At 38.8% G+C, this 26,736-nt stretch overlaps 1 protein-coding gene across 6 annotated transcripts in view; it reads right to left on the reverse strand.

Annotated features, from left to right (window-relative positions):
- The window catches only part of LOC126348080 (solute carrier family 25 member 45-like), a 101,650-nt gene that overhangs the window by 15,462 nt on the left and 59,452 nt on the right, over nt 1-26,736 (reverse strand). For all 6 annotated transcript variants that reach the window (XM_050002325.1, XM_050002329.1, XM_050002326.1 and 3 more), the window contains 2 exons: nt 18,721-18,833; nt 9,387-9,636 (listed from right to left, as the gene is read on the reverse strand). In XM_050002325.1, the coding sequence (XP_049858282.1) occupies nt 9,387-9,636; nt 18,721-18,833 (363 nt within the window). The remainder of the gene's footprint in view (nt 1-9,386; nt 9,637-18,720; nt 18,834-26,736) is intronic.

Here is a 26,736-nt window from a genome sequence, read left to right on the forward strand (position 1 = left end):
CCATCTGCAAATTGTACGGCACTTTGGAGCGACTGTGATCTGAGGTCACACGTGGATCATTCCATTGAATGGCAGAGAAGACAAGCCTTTCACATGAAGTTTCAATGAAGCTCACGATTTGCAGCATTATCTCAGAACTGATCATGATCTTCTGGTTCTGAGTTGAGTGGAAGAACTGAACCAGAGACCTCAAAGGTTCTGTGATGAGCTAGGCTGCAACTTCCTGGACATGGGCCATTGGGTTGAGAACTTTATGCCCCCCCCCCCCCCCCCCCCTAAATGGGTCAGGTGTGCAATAAACAACAAGGGCTGCTACTCAGGTAGCTGACTGTGTGTGGGGTGCACACAAAGGTTTTTTAGATTAGGAGACCCTCCATCCAATCCAGATAATGATAGTTGTAGAAAATGCAGAAGTATCAGTGTACGATCGGAAAAAATTCCTCCCACCGATGAGAGCATTACGTCCTAATGGTAAAGTGCCAAAGCATTCACAACAAAGTGCCATAGATTGAAGCACTCATGAAAAGCAGTGGACTTCATATAATACTAGGAACAGAAATCCAGTTAAAACCTGAAATTGGTAGCAGTGAGATTTTTGGGGAAAATTTGAGTGTATATCGAAAGGACAGGTGAATGGGAAATGGAGGCAATGTATTTGTGGCAGTAGACAAGAAACTCAAATCTACCAAGGTAGAAATAGATACTGCATGTGAGATTGTTTGGACAATACTTAATATCAGGGGTGGGCATAAAATGATAATTGTATCTTTCTATCGCCCACCAGATCTCCTGACATAACCAAAAGGTATAAAACAAACCTCACTTCACTTGTACATATGTTCCCCAATCACACTGTAATAGTCAATGGAGACTTTAATCATTCAGCAGTTAACTGGGAAAATTACAGTTTTGTTAGTGGTGGATGTAATAGACATCCTGTGAAACTTCACTAAATGCCTTCTCTGAAAACTACCTAGAACAGGTAGTAAGGAACCCCACTCAGTATGGAAATATATTGGATCTATTGACAACAACCAGACCTTACCTCTTTGAGGACTTCCTCACTGAAACTGGTATTGGTGACCATGATTGTGGCAACAATTATTACCAGAGTGCAAGGACAACTAAAACACGCAGAAAAATATGTATGTTCAGTACATTAGATAAAATCTCAGTAGTATCATATCTCGATGAGGAACTTAAAATTTTCAACACAGGGCACGAACATGTAGAGGGCTGTAACCAGCAGTACAGTTCATAATGGGAGGGAACCTCCATTGTATTCAGTCACCATAAAGAAACGTCTAAGGAAACAGAGATTAATGCACAACAGGTGTAAAACCAAGCATATATATATGATGATGTAAATAAAATAGAAAGAAACTTCCACATGGGAAAAATATATTAAAACAAAGATTCCAAGACTTACCAAGCGGGAAAGCGCCGGCAGATAGGCACAATAAATAAAACACACACACACACACACACACACACACACACACACACACACACACACACACACACACACACACACACACACACAGAATTTCGAGCTTTCGCAACCTGCGGTTGCTTCGTCAGGAAACAGGGAAGGAAAAGGAAAGATGAAAGGATGTGGGTTTTAAGGGAGAGGGTAAGGAGTCATTCCAATCCCGGGAGCAGAAAGACTTACCTTACGGGGAAAAAAGGATAGGTATATACTCGCGCACACATACACACACATATCCATCCATACATACACAGACACAAGCAGACATATTTGGCCTTTAAATATGGGAGCATCAGCAAACACGTGGTGGCGGACGTTAGCTGGGCGAGAGGGGTACCCCAGCGCATGGTCCAGCCACATGGCTGAGAGTTCCATTCTGATGCTGTGTCAATGATAGAGACTTGTATGCTGAAAGTGCCAAAGATGGCGGACTTTGTGAAACCATCATGGCAGACATTTCACAGTTTGTATAGAAATTAATAGTAGCCAGATGAATCATGAGACCTCAAAAAGAAACATGTACATTACTATTTTTTGCAAAATGATTCTGATAGCGTAATCACATTTTCAATATCTTTATTAGTTTAAAGTTTAGTATCTGACGGCAAATTACACAAGTAACATCCAGCAATGAATTTCCAAAATTTAAATGCTTCATCAGATTTCATCGATCGATGTGTCTTTAGAAAGCTACTAGTGTAAACCTAAATTGGTATGAATTACAGGCATGTAACTTGAATAGTACATGCGTTATTGGAGGTCAAAGTGGCTGATTACTATAGATTGCGTCAGGCCATAAGTACTCCACAGTTACACAAAAAAACAGTACCAGCATGCTGGTAAATATATTTATTCATCTATGTCTCTGTTTATATTCCAATATATACTATTCATGAAGAAATTGGTAAAATATTTACTGTATGTTAGAAAGCACAGAGACATTAGGCTCCTGGCCTACCTTTTGCTTCTTTTCTTTTGAAATATTTTTATTTAATTGTTTATGTATTTAATAATGTGTGTTAGAGCGTGTTTATGGTCCAGCCATAGGATATTTATTTAATTTCAAGGATTTAAATGTAAATCCAGTATTTTGAATATGTTTCAATATGTTTGTGAGTGCATGTTGGCTTGGAGACATAGAGGGAGCACTCTTGCTAATCACAGTGCTTGTTACTAAGAGAGACATATGGAGGTTGGGGAGAAGCATCATTTCCGGAGAGGACATGAGGCAGTTCTGGGCAGGATGGCACAGGACATGGACAATATGGCACAAGACACGGGAAGTGCTGGACGCGATGGCAAGACAGACACGGAGCTGTCAGAAAGACTTGGATAGTGGAGTAGTTTGCGTGTGGTCACGGAGGATAGAAATATTTCGGAGTGCCGAGCTGTGCTCTTGTGTGATTTCCGTGGCTTCTGCAGTGAAGACGTAGTGTGTGTTTAGAAATGAATATCAAACAAGCTAATTAATTACATGCAGTAGGAATCTATTGTTTCCCTGTTATTCAACTTATATTTTATTTAATTGCTGGACCATCGACACCAATAATTGTTTTGCAGAAATATATCACATTCTCAAAAGGACTTCTACTATCGTACTCATCATTTAAAGTAATTAAGATAGTACCTGCAGATTTTATTTAATTTCAATCTTTCATTTATAAATTTATATGTTACATTCATTATTCGCAATTGCCGAGTGATAGAAACTTTCGACCATTCGATTCGTGTGTATATTCTTATCATATACTGTAGACTCAGCAGTATTTGGCCTGTAATGCAGCAACTATGTATCCCAGCCCCTAGACAACGTAACCAGCCAAAACTTTTCGTATTGCAACTCTGAGTTGGAGGGTACGTAGCTGAGGGCCCACATCCTTTCGTCGTTTTATTGTTAGAGAGCCAGCAAGAGTCATATTGAGATGTTGACATAACTTAAGGTGTGTCCCAGGGAAGTGTGCTGGGACCCTTAGTGTTCACGTTGTAGATTAATGACCTTGCAGACAATATTAATAGTAACATCACATGTTTTGCAGGTGATGAAGTTATGTACAATGAAGTACTAAGTGACAGAAGCTGCATATATATTCAGTCACATTTGATAAGATTTCAGCCTGGTGCAGAGATTTGCAACTTGCTCTAAATGCTCAGAAATGTGAAATTTTTACACTTCACAAAACGAAAAACTATAGTATCCTATGACTATGATGAGTTACTGTTGGAATCAGCCAACTCATACAAATACCTTGGTGTACCGCTTTGCAGTGATGTGAAATGTAATGATCACATAGATTCAGTTGTGGTTTATTGGTAGAATACTGGGGAAGTGAAGTCAGTGTACAAAGGAGATTGCTTACAAATCACTTACACAACCAATTCTAGATTATTACTCAAGAGTGCGGGACCCATACGAAATAGGACTAATAGTGGGTATTGAATATGTACAGAGAAGAGCAGCGTAAATGATCACAGGTTTATATGATCTGTACGAGAGTGTCGCAGATATACTGAGGAAACTGAACTGGCAAAGTCTTAAAGACAGATGTAAATTATCCCAAGAACATCTATTTATGAAGTTTCAAGAACGAGTTTTAAATGACGATTGTAGGAATGTACTTCAATCCCTTAAGTGTTGTTACATACAGATTGAGAGGATAAGATTAGAATAATTACTGCACACACAGACACATTCAAACAATCATTTTTCTCACACTTCATATGTGACTGGACCAGGAAGAAACTCTAATAACTGGTACAGTGAGATGTACCCTCTAACAAGTACCTAATGGTTGTTTGAAGAGTATAGAGGTGAATGCAGATGTAGAAGAATGGTTTGGTTTCATATAGAGGTGTGTACTTGGCTTTATGTAGTATGGTACAAGATAGAGCAGACAGGGTAGGTGTACCAAGAAGAGAGGACATAAACCTGTGATGAGGTACTAGGGGAGGTAAGTGTGAGGAATTTGTATTCAGCTACATCATCTCTGAAGGGAAAAGAAGGAAATTGGATATGAAAAGGGTATGTCTGAGCAATGAGGAGAAAATAATATGTTACTTCAAAAAGTAATGAAACATTTAATTTTTGAGACTTACTCTGATATTGTGCAAAATAAAGGTAGCCTGATTTGTAAAATAATAGGGGATTAAAGTAAAGAAGAAGGTAACAAAAATAGGGAAAAGTCTGAAATTGTGTAACTGAGATAGTGCAGATAAAAATGGCAAATTGAAAATAATAAATTAATACAGGAGTTATGTGAAAAATTTAAAGATTTACAAGTCTCTTGTGAAAATACACAGATTGGTTCAAAAAACCATTTACAAACCTAAATCACACATCGGGCATACAACAAGGATCAGTAATCACGTAGGAATAAGGCTTCACAAACACCATGAGAGAGCCCTATGGTCACGAGAAAGCATTATTATGCAAACATGGGTGAAGCGCATGGAGACCATCGCCATTCACACCACAGAAGTATTGGAAGCTACATGACTATCTACATGTACCGCTAAATAGCTGAGAGGCATTTGATTCATGGTGCCGCCAACTACCCTTCAACACCAGTTGGGCAAAAGTGGCTCATTCCATGTCCACCAGCTGGATGCTGGTCACCAATGAACAACACATTTGTGGGGGAAGAAAGCATTCACAAAATGGTGCAGCATAAGCTGTCAACAAGTACCTAATTTGTATCCTGTGCCATCAATATTATCCAACCGTCTGTACGGCATATTATACATGAGAAGGGGCTGCATCCATTTCATTTCCAAAGCATCAAGGCATTGCAACTGGGGGGACAAGCACATGGGGTTTTCTTGGTGGCTTCTGCAAGAATCTGCTGTAGACTGAAGCTTCACCATGAGTGTCCTCTTCGCCATTGAGGTTGCGTTTGCACTCAAAGGTGTGATGAACGTTAGCAACCTGCATATGTCGGTGGATGCAAAACCACATGCTACATGTATGAACGCCTCACAATGTAAATTTAGTGTTCATGAGTGGTCTGGCACCACTGGAGACCATTTAACTGGGCCATCCAGTCTCCCAGAGCAACTTGATGGTTGCATGTATCTCATATTTCTGCAAGAGGTTTTGACAAACATGCTGAAAGCCATGTCTATTTGTCACACATTCAGTTTCAGCATGGCTGAATTCCCATGCATTTCAGCAGACAAGTGAGATCAAATCTCCAGGCAACCTTCCCTGGCCAAAGGATTTGTCCTTTGTGGGCCACTTGCATGGCCATCACAATCACCCGATCTGTCCCCAGTCCATTTTTTCATGTGAAGGTACCTGAGGGCCTTGTGTATGAAAAACTTCTTACATCACCAGAGGACCTAGTGGGTAGGACTGTTGTGGCAGCAGGATATCTTTGAGATACACCAGATATTTATGAGAGGGTATGCTATTCAATGCATTACCAATGTCAGGCGTGTGTCGATGCATCTGGACAAAACTCTGAGCATCTCCTGTAATGGACATCCATTTGCAGCATGTAACTAAATAACAACAATGGCATTTAGTAGCCCTGAATGGCACTTGCGACCCTCAATTTGCTATGCAATTACTGATCCATGTTGTATATCCGAAGTGCCATGTCAGTTTGTAAAAGTTTCTTGGCTGGCCCTATATAGTGGCCAGAACCTGTTATGCCACTTATGAAAGTTCAATGGTTTTGAAGATTATTTCTTATAATTATAGCCTGTATGCCAAAGCATGGTTTATTTTTATTGTTGAAACTCATATGAGGAAGTGTGCTCCTTTAAGTTGAAAAAAATGTTGCTGCTGTAACTATGAAGTTGTCAAAGAGCGAGGTATCAACATCTACTAGTCATTAACACTAATAATAAAAATAACAGACTACCATAAATGTCTGTTATGGTCAAGCAACAAATTGTCAATGATTGTAGTACATTACTCCCACCTCTATAAATTTTTCATTAACTTTCTAATATTTCTGATGAAAACTAGGAAGCTATAGTACAGGGAAAGTATATTCTGTGCAGAGTCTAATCTCTTTGCCAGAAGTAAAATCAGGAATGAATATCAAAAGAATCATTTTTAAACTGTGTATGCTTTGTGTAAATGTGTGTAAGCAGATGTAGCAGAAAGTGTTATTACTCGCAGATGAAGTCTGAACATTACAAACATATCATATTAAGTGTGCCATGTAGATGTACCATATGACAACAAGAGCATTTGTCTCATGTGAGGGGAATGGATTATTTTGTGATAAGAAAGGTGGGGGGGGGGGGGGGGGGGGAATTTAGTGATATGAAACACCAAATTGGACATGGTAATAAGTATTCTGTGTATCGCTATTCCACCCTGGAGCTGCACAGAATACCCAAGAAATTACATTGTAACAACAAAGGTGTATTGAAATGAGAGCCAAAGAGATGCTGATGTACAAGAAAGGAACTAATATCTTACATTCATGAAGAATGTTTATTTTTGAAATACTGTATAGTGCAGAGGAAATACTATTTCTATCAGTATAAGAAAATAAATACAGCTCTGTTGACAAAGTCTTGGAGATCACAATGGAAAGTATATTAATATCCTCAAGCTCCTGGTATGTGTTACTAACACAGATCACACAGTAACAGCTGAATCACAGAGTAAATGTGGAAACATCTATATTTGCCTACAGAAAGTAAGTTCAGCAGCCAAGCTTCTGCAGGAAAGTTGATGACAATGTTTTGGAATATGAAAGGTCCACTGCTGATTCATTACACTCCTGAAGGTCAAATAGTAAATAATGACAGCTACTGTGATATCTGAAACACAAAATCACAACAAAGAGAAGTTTGATTTTGCTTCAGAATAATGGACACCCTCATACAAATAGTAAAACAACCCAGGGCCATTCAAAGTTTGGTTTAGAGCTGCTGGCACACTGTCCAGTCCTGATCTAGCTGGAAGTGATTTTCATCTTTTTGGTCTGGGGAAGTAGCACCAAGATGAATTTAAGTTTTCATCAGATGATGAGGTTGTGGAGGTGGTGCAAGAGTGGATATGCATGACACCATAAAGCTTCTTCCATGACAGAATTAGGAAGAGAAGGACACATACAAGATACATACAAGTTGAGGGGGAGTATGTATAAATCTGATTTTACTGGCAGTGTTCCTTTCCCAATGAAAAGCTGAATTTAAAAAATTGCCCATACTCTTATATTTATCCTCATATTATTGTTTGCTTGAAACTTTTATTTTTTTCCTTAAGAGTTGCCTTTCCCCTTTCAAGATTTTCTATTCTTTTATCTACATCATACATTAAACACTTTGCAGAGTTTGCCTAACATAATTGTCGCTTTTGTCTTTGTCTGTATAATCTTCATTTCCTAGGGTGCCAGTATGCCACTTCATAATTAATTTTACCTCATATTTCTCCCTATTCTTAAGTAAACACTAATAATCTACATTTATGATTTCCTACCTAGTTAGTGTGTCTCTACAGCTCTGTATCACATTTATTCTGCATTTAGTTGGCTACCATCAGTTTAATGTCTGAAGTTGTTTATGGCCATTACATCATGTACAATTTTCATAAAATATAGCTCTTTTATTTAATTTACCTCTTGTCAGGTCTTCTTTCTATTTATTTTCTTCTAGAAGAAAGAGTTACAGGTGGAAATGTTGTTCTTGTTACTGTATTCGACTGATATATGACATTTATCATTTCTAGTATCATATCCAAAATATCACATTGAAGATGTTTTATTTAGTTTTTGTTCTATTTCCCATTAAAACATTTGTTATCAGCTCATAGTGGGACTTGCTGTCATTTTTCATCTTCTATAACTTCTGGCAGAGATCTTCTACCTCTTATTGTAAGTGAGCACATACACTTTAATAACTTACATGGGATACCTTCTGTTAATTTTTTTTTTTTTTTTTTTTTTTTTTTTGTAAAAATAGTCTTGCTCTTCTGCTTGAAATTCCATGAATGCTCACAATTACGATTAATTATCTTGTTTGCAATAAAGTCTGCACCCGAATGTTATCCATTCCCCATTTCTCTGTAATTAAAATGTATATCCTGGGTTTGATTCTATTTGGTCTTTATTTTTTCACTGCACCTCTGATAACCATACTATATCCCATTTGATTTTATTCAACACAGCTTTCAACTTCACTAACTTTTGAAACAACATTTTTGGCTTTCATTGCCCATAAATAAATGTGAAATGAGATTTATTCATCAATTTTCAAGTCATTGTATAATAGAAATGTCATGTTTGACATTAAGAATGTTTTAGGAGAAATACAAAAATTTATATATTTTATACAAATTTCTGAGCTATAGCTACACAAACATCCATTAAAGTTTTTCAGTGCACAAAATAAAATATGTAAAAGGCAAAATTTCGTGCCATGTGCTGCATTCACAAAATTATCCAGGCATGCCCCATGGCCTGGTGCATTGCCTGAGATCCCAAATCCACAGCACCAAATATTTCTTCATGTGGACAAGAATACCGACACCTCACAGGCTTGCATGTGGCCGTAGAGATCTGAAAATCCTATTTATTCTACATAACAGAGGCTGAAGAGATTTTCAAGACACATGAACAGTACCAAACTCTGATAGAATTATATACACAATGTAAATTTGTACACAACGTAAATTTGTTATTAATATTTGGATTTTTGCCTAATCTTTATCATTATACTAACTGAAAATCATGGGTGGAGTAAAACTGTGAGTTTTTTGTTTTCTCGTACCATTGTTTGTTTAAAGCTTTATGTTGATCAAGAAAATAGTCTCTTGTATGGTTAAGACGGAACATGGGAGGTTAATAAGAAAACTTTTAAAAAACTAAAATCATTTAAATTAAACACTAGAGAAAATCAAATGCATTCTGAAACCAATGACTTTTCACAAACAAATTACCTGTCTTGGACTGAAGCTTTATTTTCAGTACTTCAATAGGGCAGTTAACAACACTCAGCAACAGGCCTGCAATACAGCCTGCAGTAAAGACATTCCAGTTCCAAACATTCTGTTTTTTAGTTTTCTCCTCAGCTTGAATACCTTGAGGTTCAAGTACTTTAAGTGTGTTTCCATAAGATCCAAAAAATAATGCATTCAACACACCAGCTGATATGATTGGAAAAGCCATTCCTTTGTAAAATCCTCTTATCTGAAAATAGACAACTTTAGTTTATCATGGAATTATAGAAAAGAAAAAGGCATATATTGTTTCTGTTTTTGAATCCTGTCTTTAGCAGTCACTGTTTTACAATATGGGAGTAATGCTGCCTTTTTAAAGAGTCTATACCTGCTGTGAGACACGTTGATGTACAGCATCTGCCATCAGGATCTCATCCCTGTGAAACATACTGACCTACAGTTCCTCACTAAAACATCAGGCCCCTCCTAGAACTAACCATGATTGCTGGTTTCAAAGCACCCACTGAATGTATATATACCTTAGTAGATCAACACCTGTAACATATAGTACAAAGACTTTCCTTCTGTTATAAAGACAGCAGGCATTTCCTAGATGATCTGTAAGCTACACCCATCCCAGTCCCACTACATACGTTGACTTTCACCATTGACGCCACCTCTGTCTATACCAATATATCCCATCTATTTACTCAAATCTAAGCCACACTTTTTTTCCCAGTTTTTGTAATCCAAAAAACTGCCTGTGGCTTAGAATCGAGTGCAAAGCGGAAGTTCTTAAAAATGTTGGTAGGTGCCGCCACAACTAATTTCTGTCGTCAAATATATGTAGCGCTTCCCAGGCACAAAGATAAATTTAAAAAAAGATGGAAGATGAGCTTTCTTTCTCTGCCCAGAGTTTCGACCACTGCCTTTTCATACTTTATCCAACGAAGTAAATACAAATTCCGTATTGTTCATCTTCGAATGTAGCAGCATTTCAATTTACTACGAAAATCCGACTGGCAAGACTGTTTGTCAGTATGGCCAACTCTGCATTCTGAATTTTTCCTACCTGTGAGAAAAGATGGTTGCTAATAGGAACTTTTATGAATTGTAAATCACATTCTCTCCACCATAATAATAATATGAATATAAACATTTTGCCATGTATTCTTTCGTGTTTGCTGCTATCTCATTTAAATCCTGTCTGCCTAATAAACTACGAAACTAGAGTGAGACAATAGCAAATGCGGAGGAATATACATATCATGTCATGTTTATATTCATATTATTCTTATGCTGAATAGTGATACAGTCACAAATGAAGCACGGCAATTGATTAGATGACTCTAATTTCTGCGCAGAATGTAATGTACTAAAGAGGCGTCTGCAAAGATTTTCAAACGGAGAAAATTTTTCGCTAAACTCTCGTTCAGAACATCTTCTATCATACGCAGTCTATTATTTAGTTGTTGTGGATCATTATCAAAGAAAGCAGCAGTGTAAGTAACAACAAATAGCAGTCTCTAGACATTGTTTCGCTAATGAGCCGATTCCTCTCTCTCTCTCTCTCTCTCTCTCTCTCTCTCTCTCTCTCTCTTTTTTTTTTTTTTTAATTGTAAGCGGCAGTAGTGTGCACAAAAGCAAGCCAAGCCATGCCGTGAGAGGCGTCATGTCGTAAACACTCATTATCAGAATGCAACAAACAATGCATGACACAGTACAGTAATGCATTTTCAGATTTGAGTGACGTAAACACCTATAACAAAGAGAACGGCACTTATCAGATCAAAGAAAGATAAGCAATCGATTCAAACAAGACGAAGCACATGAAAAAGGAACGGTACCCGCATAAATACGGATGGAGCGCCTGGCGCATAGCAATGGCTACCTGGTAAAGCTTAACTGCTAAGTCTATGACTCGAACCAAACTACCATAACTGTATCGTCATTAATTCGACCTAAATTGTGTCTCATATTACAATGGACCAACTTTGTTTCGATTTGGAGGTGCGGCCTAAACTTTTCTCTCCCCTTTAATTTCGAGTCTCAGATTTCAGGTGCGGCTTAGATCCGGGAAAATTTTTTTTCCTCGATTTTGAGTCTCATTTTTCAGGTGCGGCTTAGATTCGAGTGTGGCTTAAATTCGAGTAAATATGGTACATGGTCTGACTGCTGCTGAACAGTACTTTGACCTGTGCCCACCTGATTCCAAAACTATGATGTCCTTCCCACTCACCTTAATCAACTTCATACTTACCATCAACTACTTTTGTTTGAGAAGCAGACATAAAAACAGATCAGGGGTAGAGCCATGGGAACCAGGATGGCTCCTCCGTATGCGTCAGGTTCATTAGGACTTTTCTGAAATTCATGTCATTCATACCCTTGTTTGGTTTAAATACATTGATGATATCTTTGTCATATGGACTCACTGTGAGGCTGACCTGTTTAAATTCTTGGAATCTCTAAATACAATTCTCCAATTAAATTTCACATAGACCTATTCTGAATCCCATGATGTTGACTCATTCTCAATAAGGGTCAGCTATACACTTCCGTTCACATTAAACCTGCTAACAATAAGGAGTACTTATATTTTGAGTGTTTCAAAAAATGGTTCAAATGGCTCTGAGCACTATGGGACTCAACTGCTGTGGTCATTAGTCCCCTAGAACTTAGAACTACTTAAACCTAACTAACCTAAGGACATCACACACATCCATGCCCGAGGCAGGATTCGAACCTGCGACCGTAGCAGTCGCACGGTTCCGGACTGCGCGTCTAGAACCGCGAGACCACTGCGGCCGGCTTGAGTGTTTCCATCCTTTGCATGTCCAACATTCTTTCCCATGCAGATTTGGGATTTGAGGAAAATTTATTTCTTTTCATGCAGACTCTTTACAGCAACACACCACCCATCTCACTTCGGCTTTCACTGGGCATAATTACCCTGCCTGCCTAGTTGAAAGGAAGATTTACTGGGTCATCACATCCAGTCCTGATATTTCTGATCCCTCAAAAAACAGCTGAGGAGTACACCTCTCATTATTATTGTGGCCTTGAATGTATTAAGCAGCTATTTCAACAAGGTCATGACTTCCTAAATTTCTGTCCTGAAATGAAGCCCATTCTCTCGAAAACTTTGCCCACCATATCTTGAATAGCTTTCTGGCACTACCACCCCCCATCCCCCCCAACCCCTCCCCCTCCACTTCCCCCGCCCCCACTCAATTGCTACAATTCTCTGGTCAGTCCCTATGCTGCTCCTGCACCCATTCCCCTATCCTATGGCTCATACCTTTGTGACCAGCCCCATTGTAAGACTTGTCCTATGCACCCTACAGTCACCACATATACCAGCCCTGTAACTGGCAAAATATATAGTATCAAAGGGAGAACCACTTGTGAAACAGCGCAAGTTGTGTAACAGATGTTACCTGAATGCTATTCAGCCCTTTACATTGGCGTGACTATCACCAAGTTACTGGGTAGGATTAATGAGTGTAGACAGAGGGTGCATACTGTTGGCACACATTATCCTGTAGCAGAGAATGGTCTGCAACATTATAGTTGTGACCTCAGTGGCTGATTCACTACACATGCTATCTGGAGTCTTCTCTCCAACAGCAGTTTCTCAGAACTACACAGGAGGGAACTGGTGTTACAATGTGTCCTTGTTTGTCATCATTCACCTGGGCTTAATTTATGTTAATTTCTTTGTTCTCAGCTTTCATTCCCAGTAACTATTCCTTTCTTCACTCCCTTTTAGTTTTGTACACGGAAGAGGCAAAGAAACTGGTACACCTGCCTATGATCATGTAAGACCCCTGCGATCATGCAGAAGTGTCGCAACCCGATGTGGCATGGAGTCAACTAATATGTGAAGTACTGCTGGAGGGAATTGATGCCATGAACCCTGCAGAGCTGTCCATAGATCTGTAAGAATATGAGAGGGTGTAGATCTGTTCTGAACAGCACGTTGCAAGGCATCATAGATATGCTCAATAATGTTCATTTCTGGGGAGTTTGGTGGCCAGCGGAAGTATTTAAACTTGGAAGAGTATTCCTGGAGCCACTCCATAGCAATTCGGCACATGTGAGGTGTCATCTTGTCCTGCTGGAATTGCCCAAGTCCATCAGAATGCACAACAGACATAAATGGATGCAGTTGATCAGACAGGATGCTTACATATATATCACTTGTCAGGATCACATCTAGACTTATCAGAGGTCCCATATTACTCCAACTGCACATTCCCCACATCATTACAGAGCCTCCACCAGCTTGAAGAGTCCCCTGCTAACATGCAGGGCTCATGGACTCACAAGATTGTCTCTGCAGCTGTACATGTCCATTCGCTTGATACAATTTGAAATGAGACTTGTCCAACCAGGCAACATGTTTCCTGTCATCAGCAGTCCAATGTTGGTGTCGATGAGCCGAGGCGAAGCATAAAGTTTTGTGTCATGCAGTCATCAAGGGTATACAAGTGGGCCTTTGGCTCCGAAAGCCCATATTGATGGTCTTTCGTAGAATGGTTTGCACGCTGACACTTGTTGATGGCCCAGCATTGAAATCTGCAGCAGTCTGTGGAAGAATTGCACTTCTGTCACATTGAATGATTCTCTTCAGTTGTCATTGGTCCCATTCTTGTAGGCTACAGTGACATTGGAGATTTGATGTTTTACTGGATTCCTGATCTCACAGTACACTTAAATGGTTTTTTGGGAAAATCCCCATTTCATCATCATTACCTCAGAGTTGCTATGTCCCATCACTTGTTTGCTGACTATAACACCACATTCAAACTCACTTAAATCTTGATAAGCAGCCATTGTGACAACAGTAACTGATCTAACAACTGTGCCATACACTGACTTTGGCACAGAAAGGGGTACATTATGCTGCCACAAAAGTCATTGGGCACCTACCAAACAGCATCAAAAGCCTGACAGATAGCCAACTAACATTTAAAAATAAATTAAAAGAATTTCTAGATGACAACTCCTTCTACTCATTGGCTGAATTTTTAGATATAAACTAAGTAAAAAAAAAAAAACAACCCTTAATCATTAGTGTCATGCAATATTTTGTGTAATGTAAGTTTCTTGTACAGACATCTTTTATTAACCTGACACGTTCCACATCATTACGAAGTGTCGTATTCATGATCTATGGAACAAGTATTAATCTAATCTAATCTAATCTAATCTAATCTACTTGTCTTCTTATATAAGTGTTGCCGACCTCAGCACAATATTCTGCGTGTTTACATATCTCTGTATTTGAATACACATGCCTATACCAGTTTCTTTGGTGTTTCAGTGTGTATCCCTTATTTTCTGACCTGTCTATTTTTCTCCACCATCCACTTCTACCACATATAATAAATTTAGCTTTCCACCCTTATTAACTCTTGCATCTTATTTTGCCAGTAATCTTTGTCTTGCTTATTACCATACCTTCCACCTTTAAGCTATCAGGTCTTCAAATATTGTCTGGTGTAGTGCTGAACAGTCAGTCATGCCTTCTCATCCCATTCAGTAAGTCTCCCCTGACCCTGGGTTCTTGGTAATTTCTCTGAACTCTCCCCATTTCCTAAACCTTACCACTCCATTTTCCTTAATCCCTGTTCCATCCCCTTCGTCTCTTCTACCATAAGAAGGAGCCACTGACTCTGAAAGCTTCTATGTTTATTTAACATTAGGTATGTTTTCTCCTGCCACAGCTTGATGAGTATATTTTTTATCTAACCAGTTACATTATAATAAATAAGAAATCACACAGTTACATGAGAAATAAAATCTTGGTAGAGCTCAGAGTTATTCTGCTCAGAACCTAAATATAGTAATGTCTTTCCTACACATTGCAACATTACTTGACAGTTACTTTTTCACTAGTTTTGGTTTATAGTTGATTTTTAAAATATATTTTTCTTTGTTCTTCTTTCTGGTGAAGGTAATTTAATCTGATTTATTTATAGTGACATGTTTCTTACAGTTCTGTATTGTTCTTGTTGGTGAATTTCTTAAGTTAGTGCTATATGGTGACCACTGGACTACCTTTCACTGACCATACATTTTAAGCATTGTGCCGTACTAAGCTAGCTAGTGGACACTGTAACAATGTAAGTACAAGTATTCTCTGATGTGAGCGTCTTTGGGGATTGGGGGGAGGGGGGGGGGGGGTGCGTACATCCTGGTGTGCACATGGGTGTGTGGGTGCGCATTTTTGTAAGCATATACGCATTTCTTATTCAACTACTTTGCGCTAATTTTTTGTTTATTTCTGTGTGTGACAGAACTAGCAGAAACTTGCCATGATGTATTTGACACAGAAAGATCTGTTACAGAATACTCCCAGAGGAGGGTAAGCTATTTTAATTAACCATCCCCATAAATGTCCTGTTCACACAGTATCAGAGTTCCACCTATAACAAAGTCCATAATATAAACACTGTATACCATACCAAAATGCCAAATAGTGTGCACTTCACTGATTGCATTACAACTGACTCTGACCAGTCCTGGGCAGTATTTGTAGAGGGGGCTTCTTGAGACAAGTGCTCTCTATATAGTGGCATTATGGTGGTCACCAGTAATGATGCACTAACTACTGTTTCCATAGTGAAGACAGGTAGCATTCCCATTCACCCCAGGAGTGACACAACTGATGGAGCAAAACATAGGTGGTCATTGGTCTGGGCGGGAGATCCCACTGGAAGGAGCGGTAGATCAATGTCCTTGGGGACTGCTCCAGAAGGCCCAGGCAGGATGAGGCTGATGAAAACAACGCTGCTTGCCCCATGACTGGAGTGTCTGCCAGGGGCAGAAAATGAGGCAGCTGCTGAGCTGGGTGGTGTAGACAAAGTCAGTTTTGTTGGTGCTGTGGAAGTTCATCTGCGAACACCACAGTATACACCACAGAAACATGAAAGACTGAGAATATCCTGTGGATCCAGGGTAGATGGCACCTGAACTCTTCAGCCCCCACACGAGGCATCCATCTGGAAGGAAGAGGCCTCATTGTCAACATCTGCTGGGGTGAATGCAACATGTCTAAGTGAGTGCAATGAAGGTGGCCATGAAGATGCTACATCAGGCTGTGGCCTTCACCTGGCAAGACCCTGTATGTTATTAGAAAATTGCAGAGGCCATTAGGTGCAGTGCTGGACATAATTTCCTTGGAGGGAGAGGTTGAGCCTCAAAGAGGTCAAGAACGGTTGCTCGAAAGAACAATGGCACAAGCTCCATTTTAGTCCTGTACATGTACTTGTAACTAGAGATTGAGGTTGTGCCACACGTCCTTTAGAGTCATACCTGTGATGAAGATCTCACCAAAGTATGTGGTGTAATTTGAAATACCTTGTAGCAATTGATCCATAAAATGCTGGAGTATAGCATGGGCTTGTAAGATTCCAAAAGGTAACCAATTATGATAGTAAAGGCCATATGACATATTTTGACATTGTAATTCTGTCAGATACAGCAAAGGACTTGGAAGAGCAGTTGAACGAAATGGACAGTGTCTTGAAAGGAGGAAATAAGATGTGCATCAACAAAAGCAAAACGAGGATAATGGAATGTAGTCAAATTATGTTGGGTGATGCTGAGGGAATTAGATTAGGAAATGAGGCACTTAAAGTAGTAAAGGAGTTTTGCTATTTGGGGAGCAAAATAACTGATGATGGTCGAAGTAGAGAGGATATAAAATGTAGACTCGCAATGACAAGGAAAGCGTTTCTGAAGAAGAGAAATTTGTTAACATCGAGTATAGACTTAAGTGTCAGGAAGTCGTTTCTGAAAGAATTTGTATGGAGTGTAGGCATGTATGAAAGTGAAAGATGGACGATAAATAGTTTTGACAAGAAGAGAATAGAAGCTTTCAAAATGTGGTGCTACAGAAGAATGCTGAAGATTAGATGGGTAGATCACAGGAGGCACTGAGTAAGACTGGGGAGAAGAGGAGTTTGTCGCACAACTTGACTAGAAGAAGGGATTGGTTGGTAGGACATGTTCTGAGATATCAAGGGATCACAAATTTAGTATTGGAGGGCAGCGTGGAGGGTAAAAATCGTAGAGGGAGACCAAGAGATGTATACACTAAGCAGATTCATAAGGATGTAGGCTGCAGTACGTACTGGGAGATGAAGAAGCTTGCACAGGATAGAGTAGCATGGAGAGCTGCATCAAACCAGTCTCAGGACTGAAGGCCACAACAAGAACAAAATGAACTATTTAACAGTAGAGAAGCTTCTGATGCTGGAACCAAGGAGACTCAAAAATATGCCTCTATGAGGTCAATGTTACTGAATAAAATGCCATATGTAGCGTAACAGAATAGTGGAAACTGTCATGTTGCTGTTCTTACATCCTTAACAAATATAGGTGGCAAGGTGACTTAATTACATTTAATGCATGTAAAGGTATTTGATTTAAATTTATATTATTACAGCTGCTTATTGCATGGATGATTGGTTTCTTTGTTTCATGTCGAAATGAAGGACAACCAGATATGCCAATGGCAGAGTTTTTGCTGCTCTGGCCAGAGATGCTGAACTGTCCACTGCTACAACTGAAGTGACAACCAGCAATAGTGATAAGACCCTGGCAGCAACTGTTGCAAAACTCTGGTTCCATTGGGCATCAGTTGATGCTATTGCAATTTAAATAATCTAACTGTAATTGTAATAACATTGTAATGATAGAGAAGTTAATCTGCAGTTGTCTGCTGTTAACAACATACATTTTGACACTGTCTGTCTACTTAGAAGGTAATAAACTTGTATATAGTTGAAAGTTAATTTTCCATCTTACTTGCTTATGAAATGATGAAGTAATTTTATTTACAAAGAAAGATTAAATGACAGTTTAACACTGTTTATACATTAAGGTATTAGAAGAGCTTTTTCAACCATACAAATAGTTTGAGAGCACGATCACTGTAGGAGATAATTAAATTTTGGATCAAATTTCATTATAATAAAGCATCTTTAACTTGTTATTGACTGAACTGTAGTTTCTAGACAACAAGTAAATGGAATGTTTATTCCACCCAAACCACATTTCAATATAAAGGATCTGCAAGTTTAACAAAGAAATATGGCAACAAAAATGGAAGTAGATTTACTGAATAATACTTAGCAATGTTTTGAGTTTATCACAGTGTGTGCAGTCATTTTCAGTACATTATTCAAGTTACATCATGTACTTCATAGAGCTTTGCTTGCTATATTTGCTTATAATACAACAAAATAAGAAATTATGCAGTAGTACTCTCATACAAAAGTGTTGTGTCCAACACAAACAATTTTTATGACCTTCAGCTTACCCCTTCATGTTTGTATGTCCGTCTGATAACATCCACTAGGCCTGTATCACCCATTAACTGTTGACGCACTTTTATTGTGTCTGCTGGGTGCCCAATTACAATGCCACATATCCCTGTAACAGATTATAATATATACTTCTTTATAATAAAAAAAATCATTTTATGAAATTTGTAGAGATACATGAGTATATTTCTAACAACTTTTGTTGACAACATTACAAATTAATACAATGTGTTAGTACCAATAACTGGTTCCTATATGTTGCATTAATTTGTAGTGTTAACAACTGCAGTTGTGAGAAACTTATATTATGTGAACGTCAAGATTTTCAAATATTTTATATGTTATCTTTCTTTCATACAAATTGTAGCTTAATTCTCCCACTTTCATATCAAAAACACATTACATACAAATTAAAACTGAAGTGGAGGTGCCATGTTTCTTGCTGGTCATAACAGTAGAAACAGCATCAGTATAATAATATTACATTTTTCTAAAAATAACTTTCATGTTAGACATGACAAATAGTCTCTAATAAAAAAGCTCACATTAAAAACACTAAGCCTGACATGAAGCTGTAACCTCCCTCCAACCATGTATAAAAAAAAGACAAATATTTTCCATTGGATGGGAAAGTTACACCTTCACTATCAGTTAATTAGAAAAATAATTTCCCTACCATTGCATTACAAAATGCATTATCAGTTAACAGATACATTCAAGCTGGTTTCCATCATTGTCCAGTGCATCCCTAGACACTTCTTTGTTGGTCATTGGGCTCATTTTGAAGCAGGATCCATCACCAAAGTTAATTCTACTCCAGTCAATGATATTCCAGGCCAAAGACATGTCTGTTGATGCCCCAAACAGTGGTGGAATACCAAAATGACTGTTGCCTGCCAAATGACCCAACAAACAGAAGTGACGGTCTGGGGTGGCATTTGTTTCCTTAGCAGGGCCCCTTTTAGTGTCATCCATGGCATCCTTTCAGTGCAGCGATACCTTGATGATATACTATGTCCCATGGCAAGCCATCCTGGGCTTACATTTCAGTAAGCTAGCTTTGCAAACTCTACCTTGGGCAGCAAGGTCACCTGATTTTTCTCCAGTTGAGAATGTTTGGAGCATTATGGGCAGGGTCCTCCAATAAGTTCAGGATTTTGATGTTCTAATGTGCCAATTTGGCATAGTATCCCTCAGAAGGATATCCAACATCTCTATCAATTAACGGCAAGCCAACTGCTTGCATAAGAGCTAGAGATGGAAGAATGTGTTATTGACTTCCTCAGTCTGTGCAGCTCCTTCTCTAGAATAAATCATCCAATTTTTTTAAAAAATTGTAACCACTTGTTTTCCTGTGCATGTGCCTCACATCTACCAATTTCTAGCTCATTTGGATAATACATCTGCTGTGCAGCTTTTTTTTTTATGTGATACTGTAGTGGACCTAGGTCCAATCCTTGGGGAACCACGTAAGCGATTTCTCTTCAGTCAGAAGCCCACCCACATAGTCGAATTACTAACTATAACTTTCCACATTCTTTTTGTCAGGTTTGATGACATTATCCATTGTTTTCCTACATACTAACTCCATAAACCTCAATTATCTCAGGAGGATATTATGATTCAAACAGTCAAATGCTTTGGGTAAGTCACAGAATATACCAACTGCTGCCATTTGTCATTTAGTACTTGTATATTTTGGGGTGTCAACATTTAAATGCCATTTTCAGTTAAGCAACTCTTCTGAAATACAAACTGTGATCCCTTTGTTACTCAGTGGAATACTATTCTAGAATACATCACCTTTTCAGAAATTTTGGAAAATGATGTCAGTAGTGAAATGAGTTTGTAGTTGCTGACATCTCTCCTGTTACCTTTCTTACAAAGGGGTTTAACAATAACAGATGCCAAACTCTGGAAAAACACCCTGAGTTGGTGATGCGTTATTTATTTCAGAAACACCAGGGCTCATTATATGGAAAAAAAATACTTAGCACGCTATTGGAAACACCATAAAATTGAGAAAGCTTTTTCAGAAGGAAAAGTGGATGAGGCATCCATAACATTGAATTTCATATATGTTGCTGTTTCGACATACTGTTTTGGTTTTTCCTCTTGAACTGTTTGTTCTTATATTTTCTACTACATTTAATAAATGATTATTAAACAGACCTGCTACCTATGACACCACCTGCAGCTGTTTTACTTAAATCAAAAGTGATGTATTCTGTTTAGTGGCTGTTTTCCTGTCCCTCATTTTACTAAATTCAATTTAGATTTAAGTCTATATGGTATCATTTTACAATTTTTTTGTGTACCAAATTTTATGAGACAGAGAACTTCCTCCTCTAGAGTAATGGTGAGTAATGAACATGGAAGAAGTAGTGATAGTGTCAGTGGAAGCAGTGGCAGGAAAAATTATCAATTACGAGAAGATGAAATATTATTCTACATGCAAGAGCAGAAAATTACAGTATGTAAAATGGAACTGTGAAAGTAGAACAAAAGACATGTTTAAAGGACTTTAGTGCTTAAAATCCAGTTGTGTCAGAGAGACCACACAGCTCAACAGAAGGAATAAGGACAAATGGGCAAAGAAGAAGGAAGCAAAGAATATTAAGGTTTAACATCTTATTGACAATGAGGTCTTTAGAGACACAGCAAAAGTTTGAATTGCAGAAGGAACTTGGCCATGCCGTTTCAAAAAGAACCTTTCTGGCATTTGCCTTATGCAGTTTAAGGAAAACCTAAGAAAATACAAATCTGGACAGGGATTTGAGGAACTGTCTTCCTGAATGCTAGTCCAGGGTCTTACCATTGTTCCACCTCACTCAGTTGAAAAGAAAACTAAGGAAAGTTGGCAAGAGATGCAATTATATTGATCCTCATTACAGCAAGTATAGGGAAAGCTAAAACAACTAAATAAAACCATATTAGGAAAACACAGTGAGAAAATGGAGGAGAAGATAAAGGAAATATACCCTCATTGATCAGCATGAAGAACAAAACATGTAATAAATGATGCACAATTTATCTGTTATATCAAAGTGTAGCACTTTATCCTATACTTTTAGATGGGGAATGTTATCGATATGGTATTAACATTGCTTTGTGAGGAAACAACAATGCATTTATTATTATTGTTGTTGTTGTTGCACTAGCCTTAATTATTTTATCCTGTGCGGTCTGAAAAACACATGCTGAATGTGCGATAATAGTGTCTTCCCATTCTAATATCACTTATTATAGTACCTTGTATTGTTTTCCTTTCAATCACACATGTTTGTAGGATATTTCTGTGATTGGTCTGATCAGCTTTCTGGAGTAAACAAGCCGCTAAGCCCTGAAGATGTTGCAAAAGCTATTGCACTGGTGGAAGATGGTCATAGCATGCACTACTTTGCAGCAGTATTGGAACTAGCTTTTGACTTTTGCCAGATCCATAAGAAGGTACAGAGAAACTGGAGGCTAAGCAAGGAAACTTTTATCAGGCCCACGAAGAGCAGCGTCTGCAAGAAGATGACCACTTCTTACAACTTCGAGTTCTCTGCCACCGTCTCACCACTGAAGCATGAAATCAAATCCAAGTTTGAGGGGCCAATGTTAATGAGTGAACCATCTGAAGAAGATTGGAAGAAACCAATTTTCAATCCTGAAGGCGTGCTATGAGCTGAGAACTCACCAGAGAGCATCAAACTGCTTGCCTACATTTTGCAAGGGAATATTGATGCTGAAGAGTACAACAATGAGTGCACAAATGTTGTTTGCCATTGAGTCCTGATGTGGCATGTGGAAACCTGATGGTAGAGAGTGGGTCTGAAGAAAACTGATTCTCATTCATGATGCCTTTTGGATGGTTCCCTACTGGAGTGTGAGGAATCAGTATGACTGCAAATATGGTTTTGGTCTTCACAAAACATGGGAGCCTTACAGCACATCAGAATGCCGAGAAAATCCTTTTGGAGCATATTGCACGCAGCACTCTATTTACTGATGATGGTTTTACACTAATGCATGACAGTGCATGCCCACTTAATCCAAGACATGTGCAAGTGTTCATGAATGAACCAGAGATTCACATTAGGGCTTGGTATATTTGAAGCTCTGATTTAATCTTACTGAGCACATACAGGACCAGCTGGAGAGAAGGGCCCATCGGTACTACTCAGAGACCCTACAAGACCTATGGGAACCCTCTTGAAAAAATGGGAGGTGATTCCTCAAAAGGACATTGCAGCATTAATCAGAAGCAATCCTGAAAGACTGGATGTCATGATTGGCGCAAGAACAGATAATAATGCTTTTGAAAATGCATTACCTTTATGAGCTTCCTCAGAATTTGCCTGAAGTGTGATTCCAATCATGTCACTTCCATGTCTCTGGCTTAATTAGTTTATAATCCCTTTTCTGTTTAGATTTGTAGATAGAACCACATCATAATATTCTATCACAAAATACTACATTAGTGTCATAAAAGTGACAGGAATTTCAAATAAAAATTTACAATAAAATTGTTTCAAGAAATTGCAGTTTTCTGTTTTTTATTGTGTCAGTCAGTGTAGAAAGAGGATGGGGGAAGATAATCATTGGAAGAGACAGAGGACACATGGAAGAATAAAATTTTAAGTAATATATTGTCAATATACACAGAACCACCAAATAGACTGGTACAGGCATGTGTATTCAAATACAGAGATATGTAAACAGGCAGAATATGGTTGACAATGCCTATGTTAGACAACATGTATCTGGTGCAGTTGTTAGATCAGTTACTGCCACTACAATGGCAGTTTGTCCAGATTTAAGTGAGTTTGAACATGATGTTATAGTTGGCACATGAGCGATGGGACACAGCATATCCGAGGTAGTGATGAAGTGCAGATTTTCCCATAAAACCATTTCATAATTGTACCATGAATATCAGGAATCTGGTAAAACATCAAACCTCCAGCATCGGTGCAGGTGGGAAAAGATCTTGCAAGAATGGGACAAACAATGACTGAAGAGAATCATTCAATGTGACAGAAGTGTAACTCTTTCGCAAATTGCTGCAGATTTCAATGCTGAGCCATCAACAAGCGTCAGTGTGTGAACCATTCAGTGAAACATCATCAACACGGGCTTTCAGAGTCCAAGGCCCACTTGTGTAAGATGACTGCAAATATGTTGCCTGGTTGGATTAGTCTCATTTAAAATTGTATCAAGTGAATGGATGTGAATGGGTATGAAGACAACCTCATGAATCCATGGACCCTGCATGTCAGTAGATGACTGCTCAAACTGCTGGAGGCTCTGTAATGATTTGGGGCTTGTTCAGTTTGAGTCATATGGGATCCCTCATATGTCTTGATATAACTCTGACAGGTGACATGTGCATAAGCACCCTGTCTGACGACCTGCATCCATTCATGTCCCTTGTGCATTCCTACAGACCTGGGCAATTTTATCAGGACAATGTGACACCCCACAAATGCCAAATCGCTACAGAGTGGCTCCAGGAACACACTTCTGAGCTTAAACACTTCCACTGGCCACCAAGCTCCCCAGATGTGAACGTTATTGAGCACATCTGGGATGCCTTACAACATGCTGTTCACAAAAGATCTCCTCCTCCTTGTACTTTTACGGATTTCTGAAAAGCCCTGCATGATTCGAGCACTACTTCAGACATTAGTCGAGTCCATGCCACATCATGTTGTGGCACTTCTGTGTGCTCATGGAGACCCTACACAATATTAGACATGTGTACCAGTTTCTTTGGCTGTTCAGTATACATCAAGCAGGTCCACAACACCTACAAAGATACAGCCACCATCAGGGAAACATTGGGCAGAGGTTGTCAAGTTCTCTCAACTGTGCTCTGAACTGTAGATATGCTCAGTCTTCAAAAAGCACATGAACTATACTGAGAACTTGGCTAGCTTCAGGTCATATACCAGTTCTGCTGTAATATCTGCACAACATTTTATGTGGGCATGACAAACAATCAGCTGTCCATATTAATGAATGGCGACAGACAAACTGTGGCCAGGAGCAGAGTTGACCATCCAGTACCACACATATTGCAAAGCACAACACGATCAATTTCATTGGGCACTTCACAGCCCACATGATCTGGATTCTGCCCCACCGGTCTCTTTGAATTAAGTAGATGGGAATTTTCCTTGCAACACATCCTCTGAACTGGCCTCAACACCCTGCCCACACCCACTTCCCTCCTGCTCCATGTTCCTAACTTCATTCATCATGCATCAATACTGTCTTCCTCATAGTCTCCTCTGCCTCTGTTCCATCTCCCAATCCTCCTCTGCCTCTGTTCCATCTCCCCATCACAATCCACACTTCACATCATCATATGCAGTTCACGGCTACCCTGCCCACGACCAGAATGAGCTCAATGGTGGCAGTGCTACATTCCTATCCTGCACACCTACTGCTTCTAGCTCTCATATTACTATCCTGCACACTAGATGCCTTGACCTCCCAGCCATCAGAAACCCTTCACCAAACCTCCCTCCCACTCCCTCACCATGTCCACTTAATCTGACACAAACCCTCACCCCAGTTGAGTTGCAGTGCCAGCAAAATGTAGTCAGCACACACTGTGTAACCGTGTGTGTGTGTGTGTGTGTGTGTGTGTGTGTGTGTGACAGAGAGAGAGAGAGAGAGAGAGAGAGAGAGAGAGAGAGAGAGAGAGAGAGAGAGAGAGAGAGAGAGAGAATGCATCGAAGTGCACTGTCTTTCTCTGTATCTCTGGGAAAGGTATCATCTAAAAACTAGTAAGATTCTCAGTCTTATATATGTGTCTTTTAAAGCCTCAGCACCTGAAATAGCTCTAGACTTACATATCAAGCATAGCAGTGAACAAGAGGTACAGGTCTATAGAATTGCACACACAATTCTTTTCATTGATCAGCTGTGTGTTCAACACCAAACTGATTTTGCAGCCATACTCTCGCACTTTCTCACTTATCTTCTGAGAATCCAATTCCTTTTTTATTGTTCTTTTCTTTTCTTCCAGTAATCTTTCATCTGTTCACTATGATCTTTCGTCCTGTTCTCTGTCCTCCTCAGACCAGTTCTTTTCCTCTCTCCTCCTTAGAAACCTTCCACATCAATATTTTTCTTGTAAACACGTTTCTGTCAGTTGTATCTTCAGCTTTTATATGGATCCAACTTATTGTTGACCTTTTATCTCACACATATGGAATATCTTTTTGGTTAATCTACTGTCTTCCATTCAATACAAATGTTCAAAAAATACCAATCTTCTTTGTCTCATTATTTCAGGTATGTTCTGAATGTTTTAATAAATCTCATTGTTACTTCATAATTTCCAACCTTCCATAGTTTTTTGTGGGCCAAATATTTTTCCAAATGATTCACCATTCTAGTCTTTGTAATTTATTTAAATGTAGTTTAATGCTATATACTTCCTTCCATAGAGACATTCTGGCTTTACTACTGTATTGTAATGCCTTATTTTTGCATTTTTGGGCAAGCATTTTTTTATTGTGACATTCTTTAATAATTATACTGTATGCTCTTCACATTTTATGTATTCTTTTCTCAATACCGTCTTTTTCCATACCATTTTCTTGGATTATCTCCCCCAAAATAGTTTACTTTTTTTACCTGCTCTGTTTTTGCCAATATCAATTTTTATGAATTTCAGTGTATTTTTAATGCTTGTTGAACTTCATTTATTTATCTTTTATGCAGAAATTCTTAAGTCAGTCCTACAGGATATTTATTATAAAAGACAGCAGATGTCACATTTTCAGAAAGTACAGCAAAGTCATCTGCAAATCGAGACAGTTTATTTCAACATTTTTGTTTTCCCTCTCAACCTTGTTGGTGAGCTGACATGTTCATTTATATTTTCATTCCAAATTCTCACTCTTTTTCTAGAATGCAATTAAAAAGAATTTGGGACTCTCCATCAGATTGCCGCACACCTGTGGTTATTTCAAAGAGCTGACTGAGACTACTCCCACAAAATTTCACTTTTT

This window comes from Schistocerca gregaria, chromosome 1 (assembly GCF_023897955.1).
Source record: "Schistocerca gregaria isolate iqSchGreg1 chromosome 1, iqSchGreg1.2, whole genome shotgun sequence".
NCBI classification, from domain to species: domain Eukaryota; kingdom Metazoa; phylum Arthropoda; class Insecta; order Orthoptera; family Acrididae; genus Schistocerca; species Schistocerca gregaria.